Source organism: Vanacampus margaritifer, chromosome 12, assembly GCF_051991255.1.
Source record: "Vanacampus margaritifer isolate UIUO_Vmar chromosome 12, RoL_Vmar_1.0, whole genome shotgun sequence".
NCBI lineage: Eukaryota > Metazoa > Chordata > Actinopteri > Syngnathiformes > Syngnathidae > Vanacampus > Vanacampus margaritifer.
In genome coordinates, this window is record NC_135443.1 from 15,871,408 (window position 1) to 15,888,039 (window position 16,632).

The window sequence follows — 16,632 nt, forward strand, 5'->3', positions numbered from 1 at the left end:
GTCGACCTGGGTCATGTGAAGCAGTTGGCCGGGTCAGAGAGCAACAAGTGATGAGGAATTACTTTCAATGTCCCTCAAGGTCATGAGCGTGTGATCAGGGAAGACAGAGTAAAAAAGAAAAGAAAAAAGAAGCAAATAATGATTAATTAAAAAACTCTTTAAACATATTTGAATCCAATAATGTCCATGATTTAATGGTCAAATTTGCATATTGCTCAAATATGTGAGCGAGATGCGAACTGCAGCAGCAGGCAGCCTCACCTCACCTGAGATTTCCTTACTAATTGTGTTGATGAGGCTTGTAATTGACTAGTGACTGTTTCTGTCTTTCTTCACATCTGTAATATGTTTATGCACTGGAAATGCAACACCTCTTATGGCCAAGGTTGGATATCTGACAGTTATATCAGCGCCTTACCAGCCATGAGGCTCACTGTATGTCATTTTGCTCAAGGTTGAGGTCGATGTCAGTGACAGCCGTCATCCAACCTGGGCCCTCGCCTGCCAGCCCATGTGCCAGTCTACCTCCAGTATCATCTCTTTGGAGCGGTGTTGTTTGTTTTGAGTGGTACAGGCTTCCCATTAGCCGCTTCTCAAGAAGCTAACCCCACCTAATTCTCCAACAGCAACAAATGAAAATCAACGGTCAAATTTACCATCATAAAACATGTATTATCTGTAAAGGCATATTTTAAGTAATATTTTAACATTACAAACTGTCATACTCGAATAAAGGAAGTTTAACACTGTGTATGGAACATATAAGCATTCATTGTAGATTTTCGTAGACCAGACAGCTAGCTAGTCAACTTGCGGATTGCGCTAGGAGCTACTGCAGCGGTTACGACTTTTGAAGATTAACACAGACATATACTGTAGTTTACATTCAAAACAGTTTTACTTTTAGAACACATACTGGAGTAAATCTTTGACTAATACAGACAATGATATACTTTTAAACCTTGGACTCAATTTGCAAAAAATACAGTGAGTGACTTACTCATCTGTTGTATCATCTAAGTATTAGCTCTAACTAACTCTAAGTGTTATACTGTTAGCACATTCAACCTTTAGTGTACTTTAGCTTAGAAGGCATTTAAATTTTATCTTCCATCTGTTCAAAGAGGAGAATGACGATGTTAGACAAGAAAAACAAAGCCTGACATGAATACTAAACTGAATTAGTTAATTAAAGTCAATGTTGTGTAATCAACCAAGGTCATAAAACTATAACGTGGCATTACGAGCTATTTGCAAACACTGCCCACAACACTGTGAACGAATAAATACTTGGTTGTAATTGACATTGTATGAAAGATAATTTAACAATATGTTTATAGTGTGGGTTTAGTTTTCAGTGGTGTATAAATGCCTCCTGCCCTAAGTCAGCTATAAGGGAACATTGTGTTCAACTTTGAAGGTTTCTATATGTAAACTTATCTTATTTTGATGAGGGACAAACTATTGGAAACAGGAAACATCGTATTAAATCTAATCACATTAGCCAAGTGTACCAAACTAAATTTCCAAATATATCCTCCTATTTATAAAACAGACCAAATGAAAAGTTCTTCTTATCCTTGACAAACTGCAGCTGCATCGCTCATAGTACCTCGGAAGAGTCCCGCCAGCCTAATAAATAAACCTTTTCCTTTACCTCAGTATCACATACTCAGTTATAGTCCAGCAAAACTTAGCTGAAACTTCTATTATCTCCCTTGCAATCTTATCCTTTTTTTTCTGGGAGGGACCAAAGCTAAAATAAAGATGGAAGAAGAAATTCTACAAAGTAAGTGGAAGCAGTCGGGTCTAGCTCTGTTGGCAACGTTGTTGGACTTGCAGCTATCAGCAGGAGAGATCTGCACTGCAGACACTGCAGGGTGGGCCACAGAGACGCCTGGGAATTAGAAGCAGGGGAGCGTGAAGTGAAATGGGGGAAAGGGGTGGGATATAGTGGAGTCGGTGTGTGTGCGTGGGTGGGGGGGGGGGGGGGCAATGGTCTAGTTAATGCAGATAAATCTATACTACAGTACATGCTAATCAGACTGCTTCATAGTGGGATATTTACTGAAACTATTAGTGAGCTATAATATGAGATGTAGACAAGCCATAGTCTAAGGTGAAAATGCATAAATGATCCAAATACAGGGTAAAATATGTTCCTTTGTCTCTCGCCATAACCTTTGAATGTTACTAGTCTTCATGCATACGAGTTGTCAGGGTGACAGGGTGAAGCCGTGTAGCTGTCAAAGTGGATTTAGGCCTCGTCGAAAAGATGCCAAACACTCTCCTCATGTTTCCTGCTCTTTCCCAGAGGCGTGTTAACAACTTGTGCTACACTTTCGAGGGCACAATAAACACAAATGTGTCCTGCTGTGCAACAAAGGTCCAAGTGCATCAAAAGCAAAACTCTGATTTTATTTACCAATAATATGTTTGATGGTCAGACTGTGCCAGAACAGTGCAAACTTTAGCCTTGATCGCTCTTTTTTTTATCTTACCATTTTCAGACTAAGCTACTGAATTGTATTAACAGTAGAAAATTTATGTTATTAAATTGATTTAAGATATAATTATTTTGTATTATATGTTGATCTCCAGGGTTTAGATTTGTAAATACTTTTCTATTAAATAACCTAATTTCACATATTTAGAGATATAGAATGACACAGCAAAATTTGTAATAACACTTGAGTAAACTGAACATTAGAATGCACAAATTAAAGGCTTACAAGCTTGTATTTCATGCTGTTGTCGAGGTGGATCAAACCATTTTCAATCAAATGGGGGTGGTGTAGTGTATTTTTGTTGTTTAAATATTACTTTTAAACTCTATGGTTTATATATATTATAGCTATAAGTATCTAGCTTCTTAAAAAGAACACACAGTAAGAATATATCTATATACATATACTCCCTATACACACCCAAAAATGGGCTAAATACGCATCTGATACCAAGTATCGGTATCAAGCTGATACCTGGCCTAGGGCCGTTTTATGATCAGGAACTATTAATTAGAAGAACAGAAAATTGCCTTTAATTTAATGAATTTTTTAGGAAAAATGCTATATTGGTATATTTCGGTATTTCTTAAACACGACAACGCCACTTTTATCACACCGATACCAGTACGAGTACTAAACTCTTAATTTGTCACCGATACTGATACTAAGTACTGATACCACTAGTACATTTGATACATAAAATTTCTACTGAAAAACAATGACAGATCATTTTAATTTTATCCACCTTTTTAAAATGTAGTCGCAGTTTTAGTGCAGTTTCAATCCCACTTGTTAGTTTTTATCATTGTTAGTCAACCGCATCCTGTTTTTATTTAGTCCGTTTTTAGTTGACTATAAATCTATCATTTTAGTCTTTATTTTAGTCCAAGAAAACATTTTTTTATTTGTCTGGTTTTAGTCAACAAAAACTGTCAACGTTTTAGTCTAGCTTTAGTCAGGACAATAATTTTACCCCTGTATACATATTTTTTGTCAGCAGATTGGGTTGAATATTTCGACTCTAAAACTACAAACCCAATTCCCAAAAAGTTGGGACACTATACAAATTGTGAATAAAAACTGAATGCAATTATGTGGAAGTGCCAGATTTTAATATTTTATTCAGAATCGAACACAGAGAACAGGTCAAAAGTTTAAACTGAGAAAATGTATCATTTTAAGGGAAAACTATGTTGATTTTAAATTCCATGGTGTCAACAAATGTCAAAAAAGTTGTGACAAGGCCATTTTCACCACTGTGAGAGATTCCTTCTTCTTCTTACAACAGTCTGCAAACGTCTGGGGATCGAGGAGACAAGTTTCTCAAGTTTAGAAATAGGAATGCTGTCCAATTCTTGTCTAACACGCGTCTCTCTAACTGTTCAACTGTCTTGGGCTTTCTTTGTTGCACCTTCCCCTTTATGATGCGCCAAATGTGCTCTAGAAGTGGACTGCAGGCGGGCCATTTCAATACCCGGATCCTTTTTCTACGCAGCCATGATGTTGTAATTGGTGCTGCATGTGGTCTGGCATTATGGTATTGAGAAATGCAAGATCTTCTCTGAAAGTGATGATGCCTGGATGGGCGCATATGTTGTTCTCAAATCTGAATATACTAGCTTTTTTGCATTGACGATGCCTTTCCAGAAGAGGAAGCTGCCCATGCCACGCGCACTCATGCAACCCTATACCATCACAGATGCAGGCTTATAAACTGAGTGCTGATAACAACTTGGGTTGTCTTTGTCCTCTTTAGTCAGTATGATATAGCGCCCCAGTTTTCCACAACTTCGAATCGTGATTCGTCTGACCACAAAACAGGTTTCCACTTTGCCACACTCCATTTTAAATAACCTCTGACCCAGAGAAACGCCTGCGCTTCTTGGTCTGCTTCAGAAATGGCTTCTTCTTTGTTTTCTGGAAGTATTTCTGAGCCCTTTCTGTGATTTTCCCTTACAGTAAGCATTCCTGTTTGCGGTGCAGTGCCGTTTAAGGGCCCGAAGATCATGGGCTTCCAGTATGATTTTTCGGCCTTGACCCTTACATACAGAGATTGTTCCAGATTCTCTGAATCTTGAGATGATGTGATTCTTTTTTTTTTTCTCTGGAGAGCTAAGTATTGTTACTTCAACCTTTTTGCAATTTTTCGCTGGTAAACACCTTTCTGATATTTCTTCACTATCTTTCTGCGCAATATTGGAGGAATTGGTGATTCTCTACCCATCTTCGCTTCTGAGAGACACTGCCACTCCAAGAAGCTCTTTTTATACTCCAATCAAGTTGCCAATGGACCTTATTAGTGGTAACTGGTCTTCCAGCTGTTTTTTTTTTATAAGTGCAATTGACTTTTCCAGCCTCTTATTGCTACCTGTCCCAACTTTTTTGAGATTTGTTGGCACCATGAAATTTACAATCAACATATTTTTCCCTTAAAATTATAAATTTTCTCAGTTTAAACTTTTGACCTGTCATCTATGTTCTATTCTGAACAAAATATTGAAATTTGGCACTTCCACATAATTGCATTCGGTTTTTATTCACAATTTGTATAGTGTCCCAACTTTTTGGGAATTGGGTTTGTATTTCACATAAAATGTTCTCCCATCTTTTTGATGAAAAACAATTTGACACACAATTACAGTATATCAACAAGTGGCTACTATGGCTCCATGCTATGAGCTATTAATAGCCAGCATTAGTTAGCGGCCGGATTAACATTATTATTGGAACATTATAGCTGTTGGATTAATGTTAGGTTATAATATAATTTATTTATTTTTTAACCTTTCACCATGAATCCACCCATGTGTTTGTGCATGTGCGCTCGCTAGCTGCAGATTTAAAAGGGATGTGTCACTCACTGCCACATGCAGGGTTGGGGAGTCCAGGTCCAGAAAGAACAAACCCTGAAACAGTTTGACTTTAGCCACAGGTGCTTCTATGAGCTTGTTTACCTGCCAGTTAACTCTTTGACTGCCAGACGTTTTCAGAAAAGGGATGCCGTGGGTGCCAGCCGTTTTAAGCATTTTGACTGATCTTTCAAGGTCCACAGAAAATTAGATTGGACTCTCATCTTTCATCAGAAAAAAAAGTTTATTTCTACCTTATTCCGTTTTTCAGTAATCAACAATAGAAAATGGTTAGTTTCACCTCTGTTTTGAAACAAACGTCTTTTAACGTCTTTGGCACTCCTCCATAGGATTTTACTAAACGTTATTTAACGTTTTTGGCAGTCAAAGAGTTAAGTGGAAGCACCTGTGGCTAAAGCCAATTTGTGGCAGGGTTTTTACTTTCTGGACATGGATTCTCCAACCCTGGTCACATGACAGTGTCACCGTGACAGATTAGCATAGACAAGATTTTACAAAATCAAATGATTTTCGTCTCGTTTTTTTTCATGAACTAAAATATCCATAGATTTTAATCCAGTTTTTATTAAGTGAAATACAATTTCGTCTCGTCTTCATTAGGCGACGAAAATGCATACTGATTTAGTCCCAGTTATTGTTTATAAATGAGGGTTTTAGTCTAGTCTAGTCAAGTCTAGTTTTAGTCTGGTGAAAAGTGTGTGTTGATGAAATTATTTTTGTTTAGTTTTCGTTGACGAAATTAACACTACTTCATTGACCTTTATGTGCAGCTCATTTAGTGTTAAATATAATTTTAAATGAATTGGGTTATTCTATCAACATAAGACATTGATCCTTGACAGTTGTTGATTTGACAACTGTCAGAGTAATATGTAGTATGACCATTGAAGGTATGAAGAAGATTAATAAATTCATTGTTGATACCATCTTGAAGTATTTCAAAAGTATCAAAACCTTAACAAAGGGTACATTTGCTACCATTCATGATAAAAATTAGTCTTTTTCCACCACTGCAGTATTTTACTTGACCTTGACCACAACCTTTGATACACATGTGATAAGGTGAAGCACTTTCAGTTCATCATAGTGTTGCTTGAGGAGTAGACACTCTGTCACGGAGGTAATGGCTCCTAATGTCATTAGCGCTCCCTCACACACACATACGCACTCATGCTACTAGAGGTTGTTACGGCAAAATTAGTCATTGTCAAGCCAAGTGTATAAGTGTAAAAAAAAAAAGAAAGAAAAAAAGTGCCCTCCTTAAATAATTGAGATATTGCATCAGTGGGCTGACAAATGAATATATACATTAAAATGCTTTAATCAGCTGTTGAAATGTACTAACAAAGTTTAGATAATGAGTGTGAGGAGCGCATGCTCGGTGGCAATAAAAACAAGTGCCTTCTACTGTAGGGGGGCCTGGATTGGAAGTATAAATCGCAGCATGTGGATCCACGGGATTCGCCACGGAGGCCCGCGAAGGACAAAAAGTAGCCGGCATAAACAAGACCATGACCTTCAGAGTGAGTGAGACAAAGCACTCTCGGAGCTCAGAATAGAGAAACTCAATTCTCCTCGAATCAGCTTTCATTGCTGCCAAATGCAGCCCGGGGGATTATTGTTGAGCATTGTCTCCCACCCAAAAAGTACAATAGAATTTCATTCCATTGCATCACTAGGGTTGTTTTTGGCCACGAAGAAACAGAGAGCCACTCTTGTGTGCATTCATTCAGTATGGCGAAGCCAGGGAAGCCGGGAGCATTAGCATGGAAGGCGATAGGAAATTAATCTTTGATGCAATGAGGCCGCCTCGCAAGGTCACACGCAGGCCGACCACCAAGGATGAAGCGTTTCGCCAGTTGATTGATGATGTCTCTCATTCACAGCACATCTCTCATTTGAGGTGATGACACACATCACCATATGTACACAATAAATGTACATGCCGCAGTATTTGTGGTGCTTTCCTCCCTGCTAGGCTTTAAAAACACTTACGGCGTTAAAAAGGAATCTTGAAATTGTTTAAGTTGCATTTTTCAATAAAATACTTAAGTATTTCACTGAGACTTTTTTTTAAAGTATGCTTTGTATTCTAGTCAGTTGTGTTGAGTGCAGATTACTGTGCACAAGGCACATCATTACCCCCGGAAACCCCACTAGGAGAAGCCTTCATTTTTAACTTGCAGCAGAGGAGCAGCGGGAGATTTTGTGGTTTATTATTTATTATCTACAAAGTTGTGTTGCTTTTTAAGGCTTTATTTTCTAAAGCGAGATTTAACTGTTGCAGAAGAGATTGGTGCATTAGTGCAGGAAGAGGATGGGACTGCCTTTTGGGGTATATTCAGTACACACGATGACCGATAACATTCACATGATGTGATTTTACTGTTTACCTTGTTCGTATTGATTAATCCATCATTTAAAATGTATTAAAATACATTGCTGTTATAGCATAGCTCCAATAAAGTCAATCGAAAACGGTTGAGTACTGTAGGAATTTGATTTTGGCTAATTTGATTCTCATATTCTTTTATCCTTTGATGGGCATCTTGGGGGAGTCTCGTCAGCGCCATGAAAATTAATTTGGAGTTCTTGCTTAGAAAAATAAACACAGTAAGTCAGGGTACATTTTGATGACATAACACTGCCTCCCCATGTTTGGCCTTGCTACCTCAGCCATCTTGGTTAACCCCTATTATTTACTGTACAAAAGAATGTTCTATGAACCAAAATCCTCATGTGTTTAAATAAAAAAAAAAGATTGGTTCTTGCTTAGAAAATATTTAGGTTAATTGAAAGTGGAGATTTGATATGTTACCACAGTAACCTTGTCTAGGATGTGATTTTAAAACAAAACAAAACAATAGGTTTTTATATTTTATAGTCAATGCAAATATGACCTACAAGTTGGAAGACAATTAATTCTGAACTAAATAGCACTAACAGAAACCTCAATGAAAAAATGTCAAATGCTATGCTATTTTTCTGATGACCACAATTAATGATTTTGTAATTTAATTACTTAACTAACAGAATAAATGTCCATCCAGCAGAAAATTGTCCTGAAATTGTAATTACATGTTACCAAGTGAACTTGGGTGCTAAGAGACGGACCCAGTTCAAAATTTAGCGTGATACATTTCAAATAAAGTTACGGAGGCTATCATGACTAATAATGTTGCTAAGTAGTTCTCTTAGCAATGCGATCCACAACAAACAATCACACACTCATCACAGTAGAATTGTACTAAGTAGCGCTAGATCAAAGTTGCCCTCTCCTGCCCTCTGTTTGGCCACAGCCTGTCATACTGGATCAGTTCCGTTTTAACGCAGACGTCTGATTGATTACCAAGGCCAATTCAAGTTTGACAGCAGCTATTTTTATACAGTGTAGGGCAGGGCATGTTGAACTGCAGTCACACACTCCCGAAAAAAGAAGTTGCAAGTGGTTCAAGCGTGGATGTATTATTCAAATATGCAACATGCTAAAGTGTACGTCACTAAATAAAACCAAGTTCTAGTTCCTTTGTGAAGGATGAGTTCAGGCTTATTAACAAAGACGTAATTCTGTAGCGTATCCTTAAAGGTTTTGCAAATGTGTTTGTTTTTCAATGCCTAATTAATTGTTAAAAAAATAAGGGTCCCATTAACAGTGATTTATAAATCGGTTATTTAGTAGTTTTTAACAGTTAGTTAAGAAATTTGTGAAATTGCTATGCAATGATATGTTTATGTTGTAATCGGTGAAATGAAAAGTGGGGTAAAAAGTTGCTAATAATTATGAAGGGTTTATATAAAAGGGTAGACTGGTTTGTTTAAAGCATTAAAAAAAAAGACTTATCAAAGAAGAAAAGAAGAAATTACCCTCTGATTTCCAAATGATGAGCCCAAAATTATCTTCACCGCTTAGCACCTTTTCACAATATATAATGTAAACAGAAAAAGATCATTATTATTTTGATATGTATTAGTGGTTGCAATAAATATTAGATAAACAAATAACTGCCAGTACAGTACTTTATAACATGACTGTGGAAATGTGGAAATCACATGATGCTCCTGACCAGGTAAAGAAATCTACATCTACCCAATACGGTTCCACTTTGCAGTTTTGCCAAGAAAAATTCCAGAGAGCAGATTCAGAGTGTTAACTTGAGCACCTGCCAATGAAACTTTCAGGGGAAGAGCGGCCCAGGGAGCACGTGGCGCACAGCGGCCCAGATGTGCAGTTGGCGGTGGGCGCGGCGGGTCCGGAATCGAGCTCCTCCAGGCGGAAGCTGCACTGCTGCATCCGGATAACGGCGGTGCAGGTGCAGAAGGCCTTGTGGGGAGTCGCCATGGTGATCTGCGTCTGCTCGTCGTGGGCAGGCTCCACCCAGCTGGCCAAGCTGACCTTTAAGCACTTTGACGCCCCTTTCACCCTCACCTGGTTTGCTACCACCTGGAACTGCCTCTTCTTCCCGCTCTACTACGTCGGCCACCTGTGCAAGAGTCCGGAAAGGCAAACGGCCAGACAGAGATTAAGGTGACAGCACAATACACAGCATGACAAAATAAAAGTTATTACTACTATTGTTATTGGAGAAGTAGGAAAAATCACACAACACGCGAAAAATATGACCAACACGAGACAGAACGGGAAGCCTGGTGGTTTGCTACCTAGCACCCTGAGTTTCTTAGATGGAAAAAATTAATAATGGGGAAAGAAAGAGGAGAAAAAAAACATGGAAAGACTTTCCAGATTCCAAATTCATCCAAGCATTTTTGTGCAATGGGGCACAGTCATGCTGAAAGACAAAAAAAAGTCCATGTGCTTTGTCCAACATCCCTGACTTAGTCCTCCAATGGCAGTCTTTATAAACTGTTTTACTCTGTTGCCTTATTGATGAACTGCTTGTCTGAAATGAAATGTTCGACCTACGGCAAGCCATTAGAATCTTTGGAGCTAATCTAACCATGGCTGAGACAGCACAACTACAGTTTTTGACCTTCAGCGCTCTTTCGTCACAAAGCATCTGCGCCATCCCGCCCCTGCCCCGAGGTTATTGTGCATTCACTTTTACAGACTACTGGATTGGCATGTATATTTTATAATATTATAATAATGTTGATCATATTAGTTAGAATGAAAGGGAGGCCAGTGGAATGGAAAGGTTACAAGAAATTAGGTTGCAAAAGCGTATTTAGGATTAAGTGTGCAGTGGGAGAAGTGTGAAAGACAGGTGAAGAAGAGAGTAAAGGTAGGATGAAGGAAAGTGTCAGGAGTGATTTTAAATGAAGTTAAAACACAAAAATGTTGACAAATGCTTTAAAGTGGAAGTCAACCTTATGTTACTAGTTACTCATTACTCTAAACATGACATTCTGATTAATATTACATTTGTGGAATATGAGTAATGAAGCAATATCCAGATGTTTTTATCCATCTCATGGGGCGGCCATTTTGCCGCTTGAAGATGACATCACAGTTGCTCAGGGCTCAGGCAACGACCTATCACAGCTCACCTGCTTTCTGAAGCCAAGCTGTGATTGGTTGTTACCTGACTTGAGCAACTATGATGTCATTGTTCACCACATCTTGTTTCACAACATTTTTTATACTTTATATTTGTCGGTAATAACTACAAACGGCTCCTTATCAAATCATGATAATTTTATTATTGTGAGCAAATACAAATGATGGACTTTTGTTACAAGTCAGATGTTTTTGTAGACAAAAAAAGGTGAAGAATTTAGAGTATACCCACTTCTCCAGGAACCACTACAACACTGGTGACGCGAATAGACAGGAATGAGCTCATCGCAGAGACAATACAGACTGAAAAGCTCCAGAGGCCGGCTTGATATAGTGTGATCATGTGCAGGTGAGGAACAGTGGATATAAGAGTACAAGGATGTTGGAAATGGAGCTACCATGTAGGAGGCAAAGACCAATACGGAGGTTAATGGAAGCGGTGAGGGAGCAGGAGATGCAGATGACAGGGAGAGATGGAAGAGGATGATTTGTTGTGGCAACCCGTGAATAGAGCAAAGCAAATACGAGGAGAAGCTTGAGTTTTTGCAGAGAATGAACAAGGATTATTTAAAGCTGCTCTTTGTCACAATTTTGCCCAAAAATATCTTTACAATAGCCTTTTTATTTGACCATTTATGACTGAAACTCATCTAATTAGTAGATTAACACCTTAGCAGCTCACAATAGGCACTCCTGCAAGCCTCTGGCCAATAGTTTTCAGAACAGATTTGGGTTCTAATTTTTCACCCTCTGTGGATGTGACATATGCGCATTGTGTACACGAAGAAGGGCATGTGCAGTTCCATTTTTCAGCCTCAGGTGGCAGTAGCGATTCAAAATGGAATTTCCTGCATTCAGCAGCTTTAAAGTCACTTTTGGGTGACACGGGGTGCCCCCTGGACTGGTTGCCAGCCAACTGCACATTCACACCTATGAACAATTTAAAAGCATGCATGTTTTTGAAATGGGCGAGGATGTACCTAGAGATTACAAACGCAAGCACAGGGATAACATGCACATTTTAATTACTACTTTCAAACCAGACATGCACGCACACACATTAGATACACTCAAGTCAGTAAGTTCTTAAAACATCATGTGCCCTTCCTTCAAGGACGTGATTGTTTCATTGGCTGTGCGCCACCACCCCTTTGCAGGCGCTTTACCCAAATGTGTTGTTCAACAATCAGAGCCAGGAAACCTCAAAGGCCTCCCCGCTCAGTCAGAAATTTTAGTCAGCATTTTCCACAGCTCGCCAATTATCTACCTCCGCTGGGCTGCGGCAGAATGCATTAAATACTAAATTATAATACTGACTAGCGGAAAGATCAGCTCCATTTTCTCTAATGAAGTGGAAATAACTCAGGTGTTTCTTTCTCGTTTTATATCGTTAAACATGCACACAAATAGTTAAAAGTATTTATTGAATTGAATTCTCCCACCGTCTTGTATCTGCATAGGGAGTGTTGTCGCTTTTTCGGGGACGACGGGCTGACCCCCAAGGTGTTCTTCACCAAGGTGGCCCCCTTCGGCCTGCTGTGGATCCTCACCAACTACTTGTACCTGCAGGCCCTCAGGAAGATCAACACGACAGACGTGTCGGCGCTCTTTTGTTGTAACAAGGCCTTCGTCTTCCTGCTCTCCTGGATTGTACTGCGAGACCGCTTCATGGGCGTCAGGGTGAGTTCAAAGGTCGCGTCTGGCGCATCTCCTTGAGTTTTTATAGCACAAGCTGCAGCAGGAAGACACCATAACATGTATGGTTACTTGTGTGTGTGATATTTTAAGACAATTCTGATTGATTTATAGCACTTTTTAAGGACTAGATTGATTTAAGCTTAAATGGTAAATACTCCTAGCGCATTTCTTATGCCGCTACGTAGCTAAATGTTTGATCCACAAATAATATATCCAACCAGGTCATCGTAGGGCTTTTCAATGACGAGACAATGAGGCGCTCTAATGTGGCCACACCAGTGCAAAGACCCTGCTAGCTGATTGTAAGATGAGCTTTTGCATTTTTTTTATTTTTATTTCTTTAACTTCACTCCTTTGTCTTCTCTCTGTGTCATTGCGGACAATGGGGCGCTCTAAAGCAACCACAATTTTTCTTTTCTTTTCTTTTTTTACCTTACTCCTCGCTCTTCTCTTTGTGACGTGTGCACTCAAGGCGGACAACAAGGCACTCTAAAACAGCCACGTCAGTGGACTATCCAAATGCAAAATGCCTTTTCAGGGTATAGTCATAGTTGGCTAGTAGTTAACTGCTCGTCACAATCGCGCTGGATGACTGCTGAAGCAATCAAAGACGTTGAAGTTTTTATATACGTGGTGGGGGAGGGTAGATTCATGCCAGGGTCCCGTTTTAGCCACACCCAAAAACTCAGGAAAACTTAAATGGTTTTTCACAATTGAGTACTACATACTTCTCAATATTTGCAAGTTTTTAGTTCTATGAATTCCCTTAAAAAAAAAAATCAAATGTCACATTTGTATTATTATTATCAGAGCCTTTGTTGTTGACTGCAAAAATGCTTGACAATTTCCGTCTTACATTTTGTTCAACCTGTGCAGATCTGTCTGCATTTACTGTCACTTTCTGTTAATTGATTCAAAATCCGAGTCAACACGTGACACATGCAGCAGGGAAGCGTTGTAGCGATTGAAAGGCGTGTCACCGCGCATGTCTCTGTGTGTTATGGAGAGAGCAGTGGAAGGATTTAGTTCACTATTTCCTTCCTGCACACGTCCTCCGCAGGATGGATCCCTCTCCTTTTTTCTGTTCCCTTCACACACCCACTCAAGCATCCTTTCGTCTTGCCATTATTCGCGATGAAAGACCTCCCTAAGAAGGAAAGCCAGATTTAATCCGACTTCTCTCCTTCTCCCACCCGCAGCCTTTCTACAGTATATGTCTTCCTGTCTATATTTGGTGGTACACATTGCAGAGTTTGGATGTTTGCAGCAATGCAGGGGACGCTGGACCAGTTTGTCATGAGTGGGCACAAGCAGAGACGTGCACGAGCACAGAGACGCTACATCATCCCTCTGTGATGTTGTGTGCAAAAGCAGATGGAGCAATCCTATTGGCACAATTGTGTTGTACTGTGAATTGCAATGTCTGAGAGTCACTCGGGCACAACTGTAGATGGTAAATTCAGCATGTGTTATTGCTACTACACTAATTCCACGTGATATAGTCTTGTTTTGTTATTTTTTTTAAGAATTGAGGGAAATTGTCCACATCACTGAGTTTTTGAACTATCGTTGTATGTCAAATATTCTGTTGTTGAAAATGCTGCAGTATGTGTTGTATGATGTGAACTTTATTATTCATTTGCACTTATACAATTCAATACGAGCAGTTAGGACCAACTGAAGTTCAGTTATATGAAAAGACATTACAATTCGTAAGCAATTCCCATATATGACAACTATTCTACTTCAAATGTTATACAGTACAATTAATTGAATTTCCTTGAATATAAGCTAAAGGAACTAAACACATTCATGTTCATAATTAAAATGAAAACATGATAAAATATGTATACTTATATTGTTAATAAACATCTAGCAGTACATCCTTTTTTGAAATGTAATTAATTATTAGATTAATCATGTTATTTTCTAAAAAATATGCTGATCCAATCTTAACCTAAGTTGTTTTGTTTAAATAATAAAATACAATTGTGTGGAACCAGTTCACATAACAATGCTAAATAAGGTTGAAGTTTCATACATAAAAATATGATTTATTAGACCTTTGTGCAGACAACAGGTTTAGTTGGAGTCATGACCCTATCCCTCTTTGTTTCCCCGCAATGCGCTGACATGCCTAAAAAAAACTAAATTAAGTACTGTATAAAAGCAAGAGGTTATTGACCTTGCAGTTAGCGGCAGCCCTCCGTCTTGACTGACAGGCGGCCTGCAGTGCTGAGAGAACCATTTTGTCAAAGGTGGCATGCCTGGGAGGAATGTTAGGAAGGCTCTGGCCAGCCCATTTATCTTCCTGACAACTCCATAATGCACAAGTAATCCACTAAACTGGACTCATGCCTGCTTGCTATCTTTATAACAGCGAGGCCTGTAAAAACATACAATCTAGAATTTATGGTGCGCTACTTTGGGGTTTTTTGAGGACGCTGGGCTTCCTGCTTTTGGCGCGATGGCTTGCAGTGGAAATCAATGCAAGACAATCAACTTCTAGAACACTGCAGGAGCTTCATCTGCTGACTTTGAAATAAAGCTCATGCAGCAATTAGAGCACAACAAAGAGGAGGCCATCTGCAGCAGCGGTCAAAAAGTCACCACACTGTGAACACCATGTTGTTAATACAGTAGTCTTCTCCTCTGTCAACAGATAGTGGCGGCCATCTTGGCCATAGCAGGTATCGTCATGATGACCTACGCTGACGGCTTCCATAGTCACTCGGTCATCGGCATCACGCTGGTCGTTACTTCAGCATCCATGTCTGCACTATACAAGGTATAATTATTTTTATTCATGGCTGGATTGAGCTTTAATTGAGATCGAAATCTATGGTAAACATCCATTACAGTATTTATTTCTCCTTTGTAAATTGCAATTCACACTGAATGGCCATTTGATTAGATACACCTGTACAATCTAATGAGTTCCAATATTTGAAGCGAGTCAGTAGTCAAACAAGAAATGTTTTCTTATAAACTACTACATGATATGCTTAATATCTAACAATGTGATAGAAATGTCAAATCAAATATATAAACTAAAATGAGGGTACAATTTAAAATAAGCCTTGCAATTGAGAAATTTCATTAGAAAAAATGCTAAATGTTTTATAAAGGTAGGAAAGAAAGAATCTCCTACAGTATATATTTATTTACCTCTAAAAGTAGGCCGACTGACAACGTTTCAATGTAGGTGTAGCTAATGTTTTGTGTTTAATGAAGGTCATCCTCTATGCTGTGCCACAGGAAGTCACATTGTGTGCATTCATGAGTAACTGCTCTCCTTCCTGCCAGGTTCTCTTCAAGATGGTCCTCGGCAGTGCCAAATTCGGGGAAGCTGCGCTTTTTCTGAGCATTGTGGGAGGTGCCAACTTTGTTTTTATCAGCATTGTGCCCATCGTCCTATATTTTACTCGAGTGGAGTATATTGAATGGCCAGGTGACATCCCCTGGGGATACTTGTGTGGAGTTGCAGCCCTGCTTTTTGGTAAATACAATCACTTAGATTTTGTCATCTATTATCACTCTTTGCCAAAAGTTCTGCTGCTCTCATTCTGCTTCTTCACACAGCTTTTAATATCCTGGTCAACTTCGGCATTGCCATAACATATCCAACTTTTATCTCCCTTGGCATCGTCTTAAGTGTTCCTGTCAATGCCAGTAAGTGTTTTAGTGTAAGTCATCATTTAATAGTTACAGTGAGGACATAGAACATTTTGCCCTTGACAATGCATAGAGGTCCTTAGAGGTTTGATGTCAACATAGTATTGAAACTGATATTCTCATAGGATCTTAACTTTGATTTTTTTGGGGGGTAATGCAACATTTGAAGATTGTGATGAAGTAAACATTGGGTTAATGTTGGACTAATGTACTCAAAAATATGCAGTATCCAATACATTGACATTAATTTTCTTCTACCTTTCATCTTTAATTTTCTTTTCTTTTTTTGTAAATTTTCATTTATTTTTAGACTTTTCTGCCTTTCTGTTAAATTTCTGACCTTTTGGGCAATTTTATGGACATGTTA

The 16,632-nt window shown here is 38.9% G+C and overlaps 1 protein-coding gene across 2 annotated transcripts in view; it reads left to right on the forward strand.

Moving 5' to 3' along the window:
• The window catches only part of slc35f3b (solute carrier family 35 member F3b), a 52,501-nt gene that overhangs the window by 33,407 nt on the left and 2,462 nt on the right, over positions 1-16,632 (forward strand). For both annotated transcript variants that reach the window (XM_077582204.1, XM_077582205.1), the window contains 5 exons: positions 9,557-9,902; positions 12,353-12,572; positions 15,253-15,378; positions 15,897-16,089; positions 16,173-16,262. In XM_077582204.1, coding sequence (XP_077438330.1) covers positions 9,557-9,902; positions 12,353-12,572; positions 15,253-15,378; positions 15,897-16,089; positions 16,173-16,262 — 975 coding nt within the window. The remainder of the gene's footprint in view (positions 1-9,556; positions 9,903-12,352; positions 12,573-15,252; positions 15,379-15,896; positions 16,090-16,172; positions 16,263-16,632) is intronic.